Source organism: Sinocyclocheilus anshuiensis, unplaced genomic scaffold (assembly GCF_001515605.1).
Source record: "Sinocyclocheilus anshuiensis isolate Anshui unplaced genomic scaffold, SAMN03320099.WGS_v1.1 scaffold416, whole genome shotgun sequence".
Lineage (NCBI taxonomy): Eukaryota > Metazoa > Chordata > Actinopteri > Cypriniformes > Cyprinidae > Sinocyclocheilus > Sinocyclocheilus anshuiensis.
In genome coordinates this window covers 1,048,701-1,065,205 of record NW_015554105.1, presented here as the reverse complement: position 1 = coordinate 1,065,205, position 16,505 = coordinate 1,048,701, and the positions used below count along the sequence as shown (strand labels likewise).

The 16,505-nt window shown below is 39.1% G+C and overlaps 1 protein-coding gene across 1 annotated transcript in view; it reads left to right on the top strand.

Annotated features, from left to right (window-relative positions):
• The window catches only part of LOC107669692 (NACHT, LRR and PYD domains-containing protein 3-like), an 18,001-nt gene extending 3,530 nt beyond the window's left edge, over nt 1-14,471 (top strand). The window contains exons 2-9 of the mRNA XM_016462043.1: nt 2,911-3,068; nt 3,886-5,820; nt 9,614-9,781; nt 9,936-10,094; nt 11,339-11,512; nt 12,984-13,157; nt 13,434-13,480; nt 13,569-14,471. Coding sequence (XP_016317529.1) covers nt 2,911-3,068; nt 3,886-5,820; nt 9,614-9,781; nt 9,936-10,094; nt 11,339-11,512; nt 12,984-13,157; nt 13,434-13,480; nt 13,569-14,113 — 3,360 coding nt within the window. The 3' untranslated portion in view covers nt 14,114-14,471. The remainder of the gene's footprint in view (nt 1-2,910; nt 3,069-3,885; nt 5,821-9,613; nt 9,782-9,935; nt 10,095-11,338; nt 11,513-12,983; nt 13,158-13,433; nt 13,481-13,568) is intronic.
• Nucleotides 14,472-16,505: the final 2,034 nt, after the last annotated feature.

Genomic DNA, 16,505 nt, shown 5'->3' with positions numbered 1-16,505 from the left:
GCTATAAATAGGTATAAATGATAAAAAGAAGGCTTTAAAAAGATCAGTATCGGTGATCGGTATCGGCAGATACTTCTTTCTGTGATTGGCAATCGGTGATCGGGCTCAAAAATCCTGATCGGAGCACTAGTGATGTTACGTTCTGTGCCGAGGCTTCGGAGCATGTGTGGAGAAATCCCAGCAGCTTTCAGTGAAGCGCGTATCGAGGCTTGTATCGCTTTAGATAACGTAAGAAAAGTATTTTAAATGTTTTGCCACTTGCTTGAGCAACTTAATATATAAATCTAGAAGTAAATGCAAAAGTAAAAAGCATTGAATAATGTGCTGCTTATATTTATTGTGTTTAAACATGTCTGTGAAAGTAGTATTACTGTACTGTGTAAAAAAAAAGTTGCAATGCTGAAAAAGCATTTTCAGTGACAATGTGTGGATTTGAAATCAAAATACTGCATAAATGTTGTGTTTGTGGTAAATGGCCACGGATCAGTAGCGGACTCCTGTGTGAAAGCTGCTTCCCCTCTCACAAGAGTCACCTAAGAGGGGAATTCCCCCCTATTTAAAAAATGAAATTCAGGCCCTGAATAAATGTCTAAAAATCCTGATTGGAGTATCGCTATAAATAGGTATAAATGATAAAAAGAAGGCTTTAAAAAGATCAGTATCGGTGATCGGTATCGGCAGATACTTCTTTCTGTGATTGGCAATCGGTGATCGGGCTCAAAAATCCTGATCGGAGCACTAGTGATGTTACGTTCTGTGCCGAGGCTTCGGAGCATGTGTGGAGAAATCCCAGCAGCTTTCAGTGAAGCGCGTATCGAGGCTTGTATCGCTTTAGAGCAATGACGTCATTGATGACGTCCGAAGCCTCGCTTGGTCTGACTGGTTCAGGAAGCGGTTCGAATCTTGTAAATTCACAGTCCTCTGCCCTGTTAAACTCAGCCACTTTCCAGTTTTAGACTAATAATATTGCCCCTCCTGCCTATTATGAGCAAAGACTTGATTTACACATATTTGATAGCCCCATTCATTTCAAGCCAATACGTTTATTACACAATTATGTTGTACAATCATTATAAAATGCACATTATATTCATATAAATAGATTAGTCTATTTGGAAATTAATTTTTTTTTCTTCACCATTATTTCTAACCCTTAACTGGCGCAAAACAGTGTATCATAGATCACATCAGGTCATCTGTAATGTATCTGCATGTTTTACACTGTTTGGCCACCGGGTGGTATTGTGAGCAAATGAAGCCTCGAGAAATGAACCCTTTTGTGAACCACTTGGATGAAAAGCTTCAGTGCTTCATAATGCTTCATCTCGCCATCACTAGGGAGCACCCCTATTGTCGACCCACCAGTTCACATTTACAACTCTGTGTGTTTGCTGCTTAAAAACATGGGTTGATTTTTTTTTACATTGGTCTGAACAAAAACAGCAGACGGGCTTATTGAAAATGCTCATTCATTCTCTGCCAGCAGGTGGCGCTTTCGGAACGGCAGAAATACAGCGGTTTCCCAGGCAACGACTGAACACAAAGCAGCGCAGCTATTTATGCAGCGCTCATATTTATTCAATGAAATCAAAATAGCCTTTTGATGTTTAATCGTCACATTCAGCCATATCACAATTCTTGTCTTTCCATCCCCAAATTTAAGACCACCTGAAAGACTTTCTTGTACCATTTAAGATTTTTTATGGCCTTACATTTGATACAACTAAATTCAACACTTTTTAAGGGCCTGCCAACTTTCATAAATTTTGAGAATGTCATTTTTTTCACTCACTGAAAGTTTCATCTGTCTGCATGCCGCTTTCTGTTCTCTTCACTGCATGCATGCCTGCACATCTGACCATAGCAACAGTTAACCTTAGTAGCAACCCGTGGCACCACAGGACCCAAACGGCTCTACTGAGCTGACCTTGATGTGCCTAATATAAATTTGATTTTATTAGAAAATAGCATTTGCGGTCCGGATTCGGACCAGAGTCCACCAGTTGACGACCCCTGCCCTAGGCCATAACAAGGGGAATCATGAGGAGGTCTATTTTTGTTGATGACTTTCTACAGAGTATATTGAATCAGACTTGATCTTTATATTTACAGATGTTTCTATAAGTGATGATAGACCTTCATTTCTATCTTGTCCTGTCCACTCTAGCTTTGAAATTCTCGTTTGACGTCATTGACACGATTCTTGTGTGTGATGTTACCAAACGTGGGTGAGCAAGTTTGAATATGTGGAATGGAAAATTAAATTTGAGGACTGCAGCAGAAGGAAAGATGTTGTTGTTTACCTTTTAATGATGAAAGGACAAAAAAGAACATATACTATTATATTTCAGTATGTTTTAACCAAAAACACATTTCTTATACAGTAATGTGATTTGATTTTTTGTCTCTGTCTTTCCCCCTGCAGTCCTGAAATCAGTCTCTCAAGTGAGTCTCTGTGAGGAGAAAGAGGGTGTTGTTCATTACCAGAGAGCACAATATCTAGGGCCCAGCCGTGTCTATAAAGAGTAAGAACTCAATGTATGAACTCCTTAGCAGTGATATAAAGCACAACAGTCAGGTTCTGGCAGTAAAAATCCCATTCATGGCAATGTATAAACCTTATGTGAGCTCTGATGCAGTTAAGCAAAAATATGTTTCTGTAGAAGAATTATGTTTAATAGCTCAGCAGTGTTGGATCCTTCCGATACCCCAGAAATATTGGATCCAGTCTATGTACCATATCCTGTCAGAATATGTCAATTTTGTCTGGTATCCAAAACCAGTCAACAGAGTCTTGTCTGATACCTAAAACATTGTAACACTGTATTTTGTCCCAAGAAGCAGTGAGTGGTCTCTATTGGAAACAATAAACTGAATTTTATTAACAAATTAAATGGTTTTCTTTTGCAGATTTCAGTGCCTGAATTATTTCGATGTTTTACTAATTATATGGGAAGAATGACACAGAGAACAACATCTCCAGTATCCAGCTGTGTGTCTATCAAGAGTAACAGCTCTATTTGTCACCCTCCTGATCTCAGTAATAGAACAGTGACATCTGACCCTGTGTGAGTAGAAACATAAAATGAAACTCTGAGATGTTTACCTTGGCAAGAGTTATCTTTATTAACTTAATGATATATTTTTGGTGACATAAAAATGCCATTTATTTACATCCCAATTCACCTACTTATACTATACACTAAAAGTATGTACTGTATGTACTGTTTGTGACAAAAAAAAAAGTAAATACTTTTGAGTGTGTAGCAAACGAGTAGGCAAGCCTTGGTTGGGACATACCCAGCCTGTCAATCATCCTGTGACAGTTAACACTTATTCCTCATACACACACACTCCACATGTTATTTAATGAATTTTTAGGCATACTTTAATGGCATACTTTTATCAACACACTGTGCTTTTGTACCTTTTCATGCTGTTTAGGATTGAAAGGTACACACTGGGATGCAGGGCATGTCTCCTTTCAACAAAAAGTACTATATGGATGTAATTTGAGATGAAGTACATATAAGTAATTGAAGACCAGACACCAGAACCATTTGAAAATGTTTTTTTAGTTACTACAGTCATAGAATACCATGTTGTTATAATGTACAATGTTTTATTTAAACATAAAATTATGTCTGTTTTTGTTCTGTTATTTCTGAGAAATTGAAACCGTTGAAACTGTACTGAGAAGAAAGAGACTAGAAATGTTATGTATTTTATGCATCTTAAGACTCAATCCCATACTTTGACAGAAATTCTTTGAAAGTACTGGTCATTATCTGGATACCGACTATAAAAATCTCACATAATGTTAGGTTTTTGTGTATATTAAACTATTTGTTTCCTGTGTCTTTTTTCTTGCTGCTGTCTCTGCAGTGGTGAAGGAGGTGATCCAGTCTTTACTTCCTCCTCCAGTCAGATCCACATCAGGCAGCACAACAAAGCAGCTCTGCAGACACACACACTGCTGGAGGATTCTCACCAACCGGCAGATGATGTCCTGCACAGAGTAATAGAGACTCACAAAACCTACATGAAGAGAAAGTATGAGAGCTTATTTGAGGGAATCAAACTACAAAAGAATCAAACCCTGCTGAACAGGATCTACACACAGCTCTACATCATAGAGGGAGAGAGTAAAGGGGCGAATGAAGATCATGAGGTTGTGCAGATGGAGAAAACACCTAGAACACATAATTCACAGCACACTCCAATAGGCTGCAATGACATTTTTAAACATGTACCTAAACCAGGATGTGAGGAGCAAAGAAAACAGAGGAAAGTTGAAATCAAGACTGTTCTTACTAAAGGCATCGCAGGAATTGGCAAAACCGTCTCTGTGCAAAAGTTAATTCTGGATTGGGCCGAGGGAAAAGCCAATCAGGATGTAGATTTCATGTTTGTGCTTCCATTTCGAGAGCTGAACTTGATTAAAGATCACCAGTATAGTCTTCACAAACTTCTGCTGTACTTTCATCCTGAACTTCAAGTTCTGGACTCCAAGATTTATGATGAATGTAAAGTTGTCTTCATCTTTGATGGTCTGGATGAAAGCAGAATTACACTGATGTTTTCACACAGACAGAAAGTTTGTGATGTGCATGGGTCTTCATCGTTGGGTGTGTTGATAACAAACCTCATTAAAGGAGATCTTCTTCCATCCTCTCACATCTGGATCACCTCCAGACCAGCAGCAGCCTATGAGATTCCTTTTAAATACTTCAACCGTGTGACAGAAATTCAGGGATTCAGTGACCCTCAGAAGGAGGAATATTTCAGGAAGAGAATCAGTGATGAGCATCAAGCCAGCAGAATCATCTCACATATCAGAAGGGCAAGAAGCCTCCACATCATGTGCCACATCCCCGTCTTCTGCTGGATCTCAGCCACTGTGCTTCAAAACATCCTAAAACACAATGACAGTGAAGAAATCCCTAAAACTCTGACTGAAATGTACATACATTTTTTGCTCATTCAGACAAATAGAAGGAATCAGAAGTATGAAGAAAATGACCCAGTGAAGCTCCTACAGTCAAATAGACAAATTATTGTGAAACTTGCTGAACTGGCTTTCAAACAGCTGATGAAGGGCAATGTGATGTTCTATGAGGAGGACCTGATTGAGAGCGGCATAGACGTCACTGATGCCACAGTGTGTTCAGGGATTTGCACTGAGATCTTTAAGGAGGAATCTGTGATTTTTCAAAAAAACGTCTACTGCTTTATACATCTGAGCTTTCAGGAGTTTCTTGCTGCTTTCTATGTGTTTTACTCATATATTGTTAAGAACATGCAAACGCTGAAACTTCTCTTTGTAGAGGTTAAGTGGTTAAAGTCTTGGAAGCTTTCTGAGCTACTAGAATCAGTAGTTGACAAAACCCTGTGTAGTAAGACTGGACATCTGGATCTGTTCCTGCGGTTCCTACTGGGCATCTCGCTGGAGTCCAATCAGAGACTCCTACAGGGTCTTCTGACACAAACAGAGAACAGCTCAGAGAGCATCAGGAACACCACTCAGTACATTAAATACACAATCAGAGCTAACGATGATTTCTCAGCTGACATATCCATCAATCTGTTCCTCTGTCTGCTTGAAATGAAGGATGAGACTCTTTACAAAGAGATACAGGACTTTGTGAAATCAGACAAACACTCAGAGGATAAACTCTCTCCTGCTCACTGTTCAGCAATAGCTTACGTGCTTCAGATGTCAGAGGAGGTGCTGGATGAGCTTGACCTCAAGAAATACAACACAACAGAGGAGGGTAGGAGAAGACTGATACCAGCTGTGAACAACTGCAGAAAAGCTATGTGAGTATTCATTTATCTCATAATGTAAATTCTCTATCAAGTCAACACTGTTTTCTTTTACATTAACATTAATTTGAAGAAAAAGCCTGGGACTTCTTTAAAACGAGAGAATTGTTTTAAATATCCCGACAACTAAAGAGCATTAGCATGCTGTACCAACCTTGGCCACGAGGTGCCACTATCAGTAAGCATAACATCTAATGCTTACACTGCTTTTTCTGTTGATCTATCTTTTAATAAATTTACAAGAAGGTTTTGCACATTGTAATCAAGACAGAGCATGAGCGCAGAATATGCAGGGATGCGTGGGACATGTTACCTGCACTTTTAATAAAACGTAAATTAGCACTTTTTCATTGAAATGTGTTTACGTAAAGTTTTTCATGGGGCAATGCGAATGCATAAATTTAGGTTTTTCTATGCAGTAGAAGCGTCAGCGGGACCAGGCTCTGTGGAGGGATCAGAAACAGGATTATGGTAAGGCTTAAGTAGTGATACATGGAAGGATGAGTGAATTCTGTAATGTGCAGGAAGTTGGAGCTGGTAAGTGACAGGGTTAATCTGATGGATGATCATGATGGGGCCGATGTATCTGGGGCTCAGCTTTCTGCTGGGCAGATGCAGCCTGATATGTTGAAGTCAAATCTTGTAAAGAAGAGTGCCCAGCGGGCTTGTCGAGAGTTGAGTCTCTTGGTTTCTCTGAGGTATTCAAGATTCTTATGGTCAGTTAGGACCGTGAAGGGATGTCCGGAACCCTCCAACCAATGCTTCCATTTCTCCAGGGCAAGTTTGATGGCAAGCAGTTCTCTATTCCTGATATCATTATTCCTTTCTGCCGGGGTGAGCTTTTTGGAGTAGGAGGCACATGGTTGGAGTAAGGCTGGAGTCCCCTGCTGCTGGTTTCAACTTCAAAAAAGAAGGGTTTGTCTGGGTCGGGATGGATAAGGAGTGGTGCTTGGGTGAAGGCTTTCTTCAGGGTGTTCATTGCCTCTGTTGCTGCTGGATTCCAAGACAGAGACTTGGGTCTGTTTTTGAGAAGGTTTGTCAAGGGACTGGTAATGATACTGAAATTCTTGAAGCGGCGGTAGAAGTTTGCAAAACCAAGAAATCTCTGGAGTTCCTTGATAGTGGTTGGAGTTGGCCAGTTATGCACTGCTTCCACCTTCCCCTTATCTTTTTGAATGCCGTACTTACTGATGGTGTAACCAAGGAACTGAAGTGAGGACTGATGGAATGTTCACATCTCAGTCTTCAGGTAAAGATGGTGCTCCCTTAATCATTTTAAGACTTTCAAAATGTGGAGGCGATGTGCAGCCAAGCTCCGGGAGTACACAATGTCATCGATGTAGACCAGGACGAACTGATGGAGGTACTTCCAGAACACCTCATACATGAAATCCTGGAACACGGAAGGGGCGTTGACCAGGCCATACGGCATGTACACCAGTAGGGGTCATGAAGGCAGTCGTCCACTCGTCACCCTCACGTATCTGGATGAGGTTGTACGTGCACCAGAGGTCCAGCTTCGTGAAGACTGAGGCTCCTCATAGTTGTTCCAGGGCTGCTGGGAAGAGGGGAATTGGGTACCTGAACTTCACAGTTATTTAATTGAGGGCTCATTAGTCAATAAAAGGCCGCAGGCCTCTGTCCTTCTTGGAAACGAAGAAAAAGCTTGAAGCAGCAGGGGATGTTAAGGTATGGATGTAGCCTTGTTGGAGTGCTTCCTCAATATAATCTTCCATGGCCTTCTGCTCTGAGATGGATAATGGACAGATCTTGCCACAGGGCACTGTCTCACCCGGAAGCAGGTCTATGGCACATTCCCATGGCCAGTGCGGAGGCAGTTGGGAAGCTCTATTTGGACAGAATATGTTGTTGAAGGGGCGTAGCAGGGAGGTATATCAACAGACAGTTGATCAATAGGATGTTTGATTGATGGGAGGGCTTTCACAGGTCTTTGGAGGGTTCATGGAAGGAGAGGGAAACATTCTGGGTAACAGCCTTCGCCGCACTTCAGGACTCCTGTTTTCCAGGATAGCACCATGTTTAGTTAACCATGGATGCCCGAGGATGATACCAGCAGTGAACTGCCCCAGAACCAGGAAATCCAGGGATTCTTGATGGAGTTGGTCAAGCCAGGGCTGCATGGCTCCCACATCTAAGCGCACATATCGGCGGCTGAGAGGTTTACCAGTTACAGACAGTTATATAACTGATATTTGCCTTCAATGGGCCTTCACTGGAGTTGTAGTTTACGACAGAGCTCCCCTGAGATAAAGTTGTCAGCTGACCCAGAGCACTCACCCTGATAACAGAGAGATGAGAAAAGAGATCTTGGATTTCTCAGTGGGAAATTGGTGCGGCTGCATCTCGAGGGATAGTGAGCATTGTAGAAGGAATCTGCATCAGTCCTCCTCTGAGCCAGAGTAGGGCACTGGGTAGGCCATGAGACTGACCATGCAAACAGGTGTTGAAGGAGTGACAGGTGTGGTGATCGATGTTAATGTGGATGCTAAGACTACTATTTACTATTGTCCTCTTGCATTATCAACACACTCTTTTCCCGTTTAACACTGTAAAGCTGCTGTGACACAATATGTATTGTATAATGCGCTTTATAAATAAAGTTGACTTGACTTGACTTGACTTGGCTAAGGCCCATCGCAGTGAATCCACAATCTCCTGAAATGAGTCCGTGGAACTCGACATTCTTGCGGTGTTGATCTGGTCTTCTGTTATGGAAATACCAGACTCAGAAGAGATCAGAACTGGGATCTTTATTCACAAATTGAGGGTGAGTTGCAATGGGTAAGAACAATATAGCAAGGCAATACTGGAGAATGATGAGCTGAACTGCCTTTGTAGGAAGAGAGGGAGATTGTGGATTCGCTGGAGTGCACACACTTCTCCGGGATGATGACTAGGGAGGTAAACACACGATGAAGCCACAAGGGAAACGACGGAGGAGATTACAGGAGAGAATCATAGAAGGTAAGTAAGCAGGTTAGTATTCTGTATACCAATGAGTAAAGCAGACAAAAAGTAGAGGAGAAGTGTGTGCTTATATGCAGGAGCTGATAAGCGTACTGACGAGGTGCAGGTGATCAGTACTCTGGGATTGTGAGTGGAGTAAGGTAGAGACGATGGAGCTTTGTGAAACCGTGACCGTGTCAAAGATTAGATTTTTTAAGTTTTGTTGTTGTTGTCGAGTCTTCTGGCTCAACTAACTGGTAAACAGCCTTAAACACAGTCTTTCATCTCACTCTTTCTGAAATTTTTATTTTAACAGATATGTTATCGAATAATTTCAAATTAGAATAAAGATGATGATTATTAATGTTGAGATTTAGCTTAAAATGTTGAAATTTTGTTGTTTTTAAACAAACCAGCCAGAAAAGGAAATAAAAGGGCATGAATAGAATAGAATAGAATGAAAAAAAGGTATTACATTTGACATACTGCCCCCCTCAATTCTGAAATGATGGCTACACCCTGAGACGAAATCAGGTTACATATGTTTCAAATGGCATTAAATATGGTATTCTTTACATGTTTCATATGCCAGATGGCCCATGTTCCTAGTCTAATGTAAACCCCAACAAAACATTCGTAACCTGCCGTCTCTTCAGTCTCACCCCTATGCGTCTAAAGCTAGACATCACCACCTTTTTTTTTTTAACAAAACTTTTAGGAAGGTATGAGAGCTAAACTCTGTAGCACACTGACCATCCAGGAGCGGGATTGGACACATCTGATATAGACCTTTTATGCTTGTATTTAACTTCTGTTACAGACTTACAGGCTGCAATCTCACTGATCTATGCTGTGAAAGTGTGGCTTCAGTTCTAAAATCATCAAACTCCCCTCTGAGAGAGTTGGACTTAAGTAATAATAACCTGCACAAGTCAGAAATAAGGTTGCTTTCTACTGGACTGAAGAATTTACACCATGGGGAGGAGAGGTTTGTGATTTTTCATTAACAAGTAATGGTGCTGACACAATACATTTACCTATCAGTGTCTGCCCTTGCAGTGTGAAAAATCATGAAAAATATAGTAAATAATTTTTGCAAAGCTATGTGACCTTTGTTCTTGTCTTGTCTGTTGTTTGTGTAGTTTGTCTGTCTTCAAATGCTTAGATCAATCCTTTCAAGGTTTGGATTCATCTTTACAGTTTTTAAACTACTTCCTCTGTGAGATAGACCTGCAGGATTTTGGAGTGGAGCTGCTTTTTGTTGGATTGAAGAGTCCACAATGTCAACTAAAGAAACTGAGGTATTAAATAATGGCTTTAGATCCCTGGAGGTCCGGACCAGTGCAAAGGGCACGTGTAGATGCAAACACGTGCCCTTTGCCCTGGTCCTGACCTCCAGGGTGCCTAAGATGCCATATTTAACAGAAGGGTAGGAGTCTAATCATAATGAACTATTTGTTATAGGTGAGAAAGAGAAAGAGAGAGTAATTGCAGAACTACAATGCTGGCACTTAACTAAATATAATTAATTATTATGAGTAGTCAAACCAGCACAAACCAGACTCACCCTCAAGGCATCCTAGGTATATATGACTTTCTTCTTTCAGACGAATCCAGTCTGTGTTATATAAAAAAATGTCTTTGATCTTCCAAGCTGTTTAATGGCAGTCAGCGTGTGTTGCAGTGCATCAGTCCAAAAGAAGTGAAATAAAGCACATCCATCCATAATAAAAAGTGCTTCACACGGCTCCGGGGGGTGAACAAAGGCCTCCTGTAGCGAATCGTTGCATTTTTGTAAGAAAAATAATCATATTTAAAACGTAATAATCAACTTAATCTAGCTTGCGCTCACTGTTGTACACGGAAGCAGCTCAGGGCGGATGACGTAGGACGTCGGCGTTGCGCATGCGCCGCTCAGAAGTGACGCACGCGGAAGCGCAGGGGAGAGATAAAAACAAAACAACGGTCACGAATTAGAAGTACAAAACGAGGATTTGATAGAAGAATATCGGAGGATTTCGATATAAGCCAAGAGGAGACTGGTTTTCCTTTGCTAAAGTAAGGAAACTTTGCTTCCTTTGCTCCTGTTAACAAACGTTGGTTTTCATGAGACTCACCGGCGCATGCGCAACGCTGAACTCATACGTCATCCGCCCGGTGCTGCTTCCGTGTACAACTGTTGGCGCAAGTTAGATTAAAGTGATTATTACATTTTGAATATGGATATTTTTCTTACAAAAATGCAACGATTCGCTACAGGAGGCCTTTGTTCACCCCCCGGAGCGGTGTGAGTCACTTTTTTATTATGGATGGATGTGCTTTATTTCACTTCTTTTGGACTGATGAACTGCCACACTCGCTGACTGCCATTACACAGCTTGGAAGATCAAAGTCAATTTTGAATATAACTCCGATTGGATTCATCTGAAAGAAGGAAGTCATACACGCCTAGGATGGCTTGATGGTGAGTAAATAATGGGCTACTTTTCATTTTTGGGTGAACTATCCCTTTAAGTTGTGTGAATTTTATTATTTTTTTTTTTAGATTGGACAATTGCAATCTCACTGATCAATCCTGCAAAGGCTTGGCCTCAGCTCTTCAATCATCAGACTCTTCACTTAGAGAGCTGGATCTGAGTAAGAATGATCTGCAGGATTCAGGAGTGAAACTGCTCTGTGTTGGACTGAAGAGTCCAAACTGTGTACTGGAGATATTAAGGTATTTAAAACAAAAATATTACTTCAGTTATAGTAAAGATTCTGAAATTAAGGTTTAAGTCATTAAATAATTGTATTTGTCATTGTACAGACTATTTGAAATGGCTCAGCAGAATCCAGTTTATCTTTGTCTATGCCTGCCTGTTATTGTTGTGTCCACTATTCATTTTTAGTATTACTTTACTATTAATTTTTAGTTAAAAGATTGAAATGTTTATCAGCACGACCTTAATTCTTACTTAAAATGATATAATTATTAATGTACAATTACTCAAACATTCTGTGTTCTCTCTCTGTGTCTTTAAATATAAAACATGTATAAACTATGTTTGATAGCAAGTGTCATTCTAGATAAATCTGTAGTGAACTGTGAATAAAAATGTCTGCTAAATAAATAATGGGCCAGGTGTTTATTGAAGGCTGAAAGGTATGTGGCAGAAATCGGTATGAGAAGGAAAATATTGTCTAAGCCAGTGTTTCCCAACCCCTGTGCCCCGTCACAATAGTGTGCTGTGAGAGTTTGTCAGGTGTGCCGTGGAAAATTATCCAAACTTCCTATCTCTATTATATTTCGTTATTATTAATTTAAAATCAGTGCTATTGGTCTTCCTTAGGTCTGTTTGAGGGTTTTACAAAAAAGTTTACCAATGAAAAGCATTCAAAAGAGCTTATGACTAAACCTCGTAACTCCATTGGATCCTCAAACAGTCAGCGAAACCTCATAACTCCACCCTCCTCCATTCAGAAGGAAGCGCCACGCTCAGTCTGGATCTCCGCTTGTTCACAATGCAAGAGTAAATAAGGAACTGATGTTTCAATAAGTACAGTATTTTCTTTACTCAAGAAACACTATGTCTGTAAAGGCAAATGTTTTTTGTGTGTGTTTGAAGAGCAGAGAAGAGTCTTTTGTTTTAAATATACTTTGCATAGCGCTTCTTCTTTTATATAATGATATTTTGGCCACGTTTATTAAACAACAAGAAAATCTGAGCTCCCATATAACTACAATAAACTTTATAACCTGTACGTTGATGAAAACATGATGAGATGCACTCACTGCCTCAGATGCGGCTGTTAATGGCGGGCGCAATTTGAGCTAGATTTTCATAAAATGTTAAGTGCAAGTGTCTGATAAAGCCACAATACCAACTATGATAATGCAGTCTTCAATTAAAAAAAAAAATTCCCTATTTTATTTTTGGTGATATATTAATGTGCTTAGTGGTGTGCCTGGGATTATTTATCAGAACTGTGCCGTGGCAGAAAAAAGGTTGGGAAACACTGGTCTAAGCCAGGGGTGTGCAAACCTATTCCTGGAGTACCGCTGTCCTGAGCTTAGCTCCAGCCCTAATTAAACACACCTGAACCAGCTACAGTAACTTTACATGCTACATGACATTACCTGAAATATTGGTGAAATTCACTAGTATGACCGAGACAAAAAGCCGCAATTAGTGTTTTGTGTGTCTTAGATTATCTGGCTGTATGGTGACAGAGGAAGGGTGTTGTTATCTGGCTTCAGCTCTGAGGTCAAACCCCTCACACCTGAGAGAACTGGATCTGAGCTACAATCACCCAGGAGACTCTGGAGTGAAGCTGCTCTCTGATCTACTAGAAGATCCACACTGTAAACTGGAGAAACTCAAGTATGTTGGGCATTAAGATTCACCATTTCCTGTGTTTGTGCAATGCAATGTTTAATGCAGTTTTACTTATGTTTGCTTTGATGTTGTGTTTGTGTGTGAGTGTATCGATGACCGTTTGAGAGCTAGTGAGTCCTTTTTCAAGCGAAATGTCAGGTACTGAACCCGTGACCTTGGTGTTTCTAGTGCCATTCTCTGCTGTTTCAATTGTTTGCGTTTATTTCTATGTATTTTCTTACTGATGGCATCAAATCAATGAGAATGTGACCTTTTTTATAGTGTGGATCATGTTGGAGAGGTCATGATAACAGCAGGACTACGCAAGTGTAAGTTTACAAATACACAGACACACCTTTTGTCACTGTTGTTCTGTTGTGTTCTCATTCTCCCCTCTGTTTTTTCTCTTGTGTTCAGATGCCTGTGATCTCACACTGGATCCAAACACAGTAAACATTCATCTCTGTCTGTCTGAGCAGAACAGGAAGGTGACACGTTTGGAGGAGCTGCAGTCATATCCTGATCATCCAGAGAGATTTGATTACTTTCCTCAGGTTGTGTGTAGAGAGAGTTTGTCGGGACGCTGCTACTGGGAGGTCGAATGGAGCGGGTGGAGGGGGGCTGTTATATCAGTGGCACATGAAGGAATGAGCAGGAAAGGAGGAAGTGATGATTGTAGGTTTGGATTCAATGAAAAGTCCTGGAGCCTTGATTGCTCTGATGAGATTTTCACTGTCTGGCACAATAATAAAAGCAGTGACATACACATCCCATTCTCCTCTAAGAGAGTAGGAGTGTTTCTGGACTGGCAGGATGGCACTCTGTCCTTCTACAGCGTCTCTGACACACACACACTCACACACTTACACACATTTTACTCCCCATTCACTGAACCCCTCTGTGCTGGATTTAGGGTTTTTATTGACTCTTCAGTGTCTCTTCATCAGACTGAAAAGATTTGACACAATGGGGTGAAAGGTATTCGTGGGGCTGAGAAGTCTGGAACATTCACAACTGTGACCTCGTCTGTGAAAACCCAGCTAAAGTCGCCTAATATAATTATGAGATAAAGAGTGTCAAAGTAGTCATAGCTATAAAAATGATGAAAATAGGTAATGTGTGCTTATCGCTGTACATGATAGATCATATCAAGGTATTCGAGATTCAGCACTCGAATTTTCATTTATAACATTATAAATATTGAAATGAATGATTTTATTGACAACCAGCTTTTATTGATAACTAGATTATTTTAAGGACATTGCAATCATGACAACTCTCGAAAGATTTTAGCATGGTGATGGATATGACAATGTTAATGTATTTGGTCTTGGCGAAGCTCATTGGCTGCATATGCAGAATGAACTAATCAGCTTGTGCCAAGTCGTTTAACTCTGAATATCATCAGTTACATTAACAACCCGTCAGCCTGCACCATCTAGAGTTTCATGACTGAACTACATATTTTATGCCTGTTATGTGTTGAAATAACATGGTCTTTGGATGCTGATGCTTCGGGTTGATGAATTCCTATCTGACACGGCGGCACCTATGAAGTGCAATGCTGTGTACCAGTCTGCATTGATGTAAAAAAAAAAAAAGGATTGGCTATATATATATAAAAAAAATTAAATAGGCTTTTAATACATATCATTGTACTGTTTTACTGTTTAAATAAAGAACTCTTTAAAAGAACTACTTCTGTTCCGGCATTAATGAATAACTACACAAGAACACATGTGTAACACAATATCAGCACTCTAGTAACTACTAGTAACTAACAAGAAATTCTGATTAATTAATTAGTAAGTAATAGTGCTTAATCTAATGTGGTAGTTCATTATTAGTTAATCAGGAACTACTATTTTCTTTCCTTACCTCCCCAAGAACCACTAAGAACTACTGTAAACATGCTCATAATGAATGTGAATTATGCATAATGTATAATTCATTCTAAAGTGAAGGTCATGGTAACCCACTAGTGACTCAAGTATTAGCAAATTCTTCAGAAGGAATTATTTATTATTTGGATCAGAATTCTAAAATGAATAACACGATAACTCTCTAGTAATTACTGAAATCATTGTAAGCTTTAGAGGTTTTTGTAAGATTCTGGATCGTAATTCCTTTTGCTAGATTTGGTAACACTTGAGTCATTCCTAGTGGGTTATCGAGATCTTCACTTTAGAATACTGATCCAAATAATTAGTAATTCCTTTAGAAGGATGTAGTAACACTTGAGGTAACACTTTATAATAACTTTCATTAATAAATCATTAACAAACATTATATAATGCTTAATGGATCATTAGTTAATATATATTCAAGCGTTAGAAACGTGAGATAATGTGCTTGTTAATGTTTGCTAATAAACTTATTAAACATTAGATAATGTTCAAACAAATCATTATTTCATGTAAGTTAAAATGCTTACGAATGTCATTAAACCATCAATTCATATGATCAAGCACTTATTGAAAACCTACAAATGATATTAACAGATGCTATACAATGATTAAAAGCTTGTGTTAATGCACAACACTTCTGCTGCTGTTGAGGTGTGATACGAGTAAGGTTAGGGACAGGTTTGGTGGTTTGGGTAGGTTTAAGGGTTGGTTAAAGGGTCAACAGTGTACAGGGGTCAATTGTTTTATTACTATAAGTGAACACAGTTCAATCTGTTTATATTATATGTTTTATAATATGTTTATATTATGTTTTATAAATTAACAAGTATTTTCTTTTAAAAAATAATTTGTTTTCTCCTGTTTATTTATGATTCAAGGAATATACTGTTTAATGATATACTGAAGAGTAGTATACTAATGTGAGTGTTGAGGCAAGAAAAGCATTTTTTTGCACCAAAATTACAATCTGTGATGTAAATAGAGGTCTACACAACAAACAAAGACCAACAAATGAAGATCATATGAACTGAAAGTTTACTGACATTTGTAAGCATTTCAAATTACATTAAATAATCATATGTTAATCATTAGGTAATGTTTAGTAAGTTCATTAGTAAACATTAACTAGAACATGATCTCATATTTCTAGCTATATGAATATATATTAACTAATGATCTGTTAAGCATTATATTATATAATGTTTGTTAATGATTTATAAATGAAAGTTATTATAAAATGTAACCACACTTGAGTCATTACTATCAAAGACCTTAAATATATCTCAAAAATATCTCTGGGATATTTGAAAAAAAAAAAGTAGTTACTGATTAGCTAATAGTGAACTACCACTTTCAACTGAGCGCTATTACTTACTAAATAATTAATCAGAGTTTCTTGTTAGTTAATAGTAGTTACTAGAATGTTATTAGCATGAGGTATTTGTTA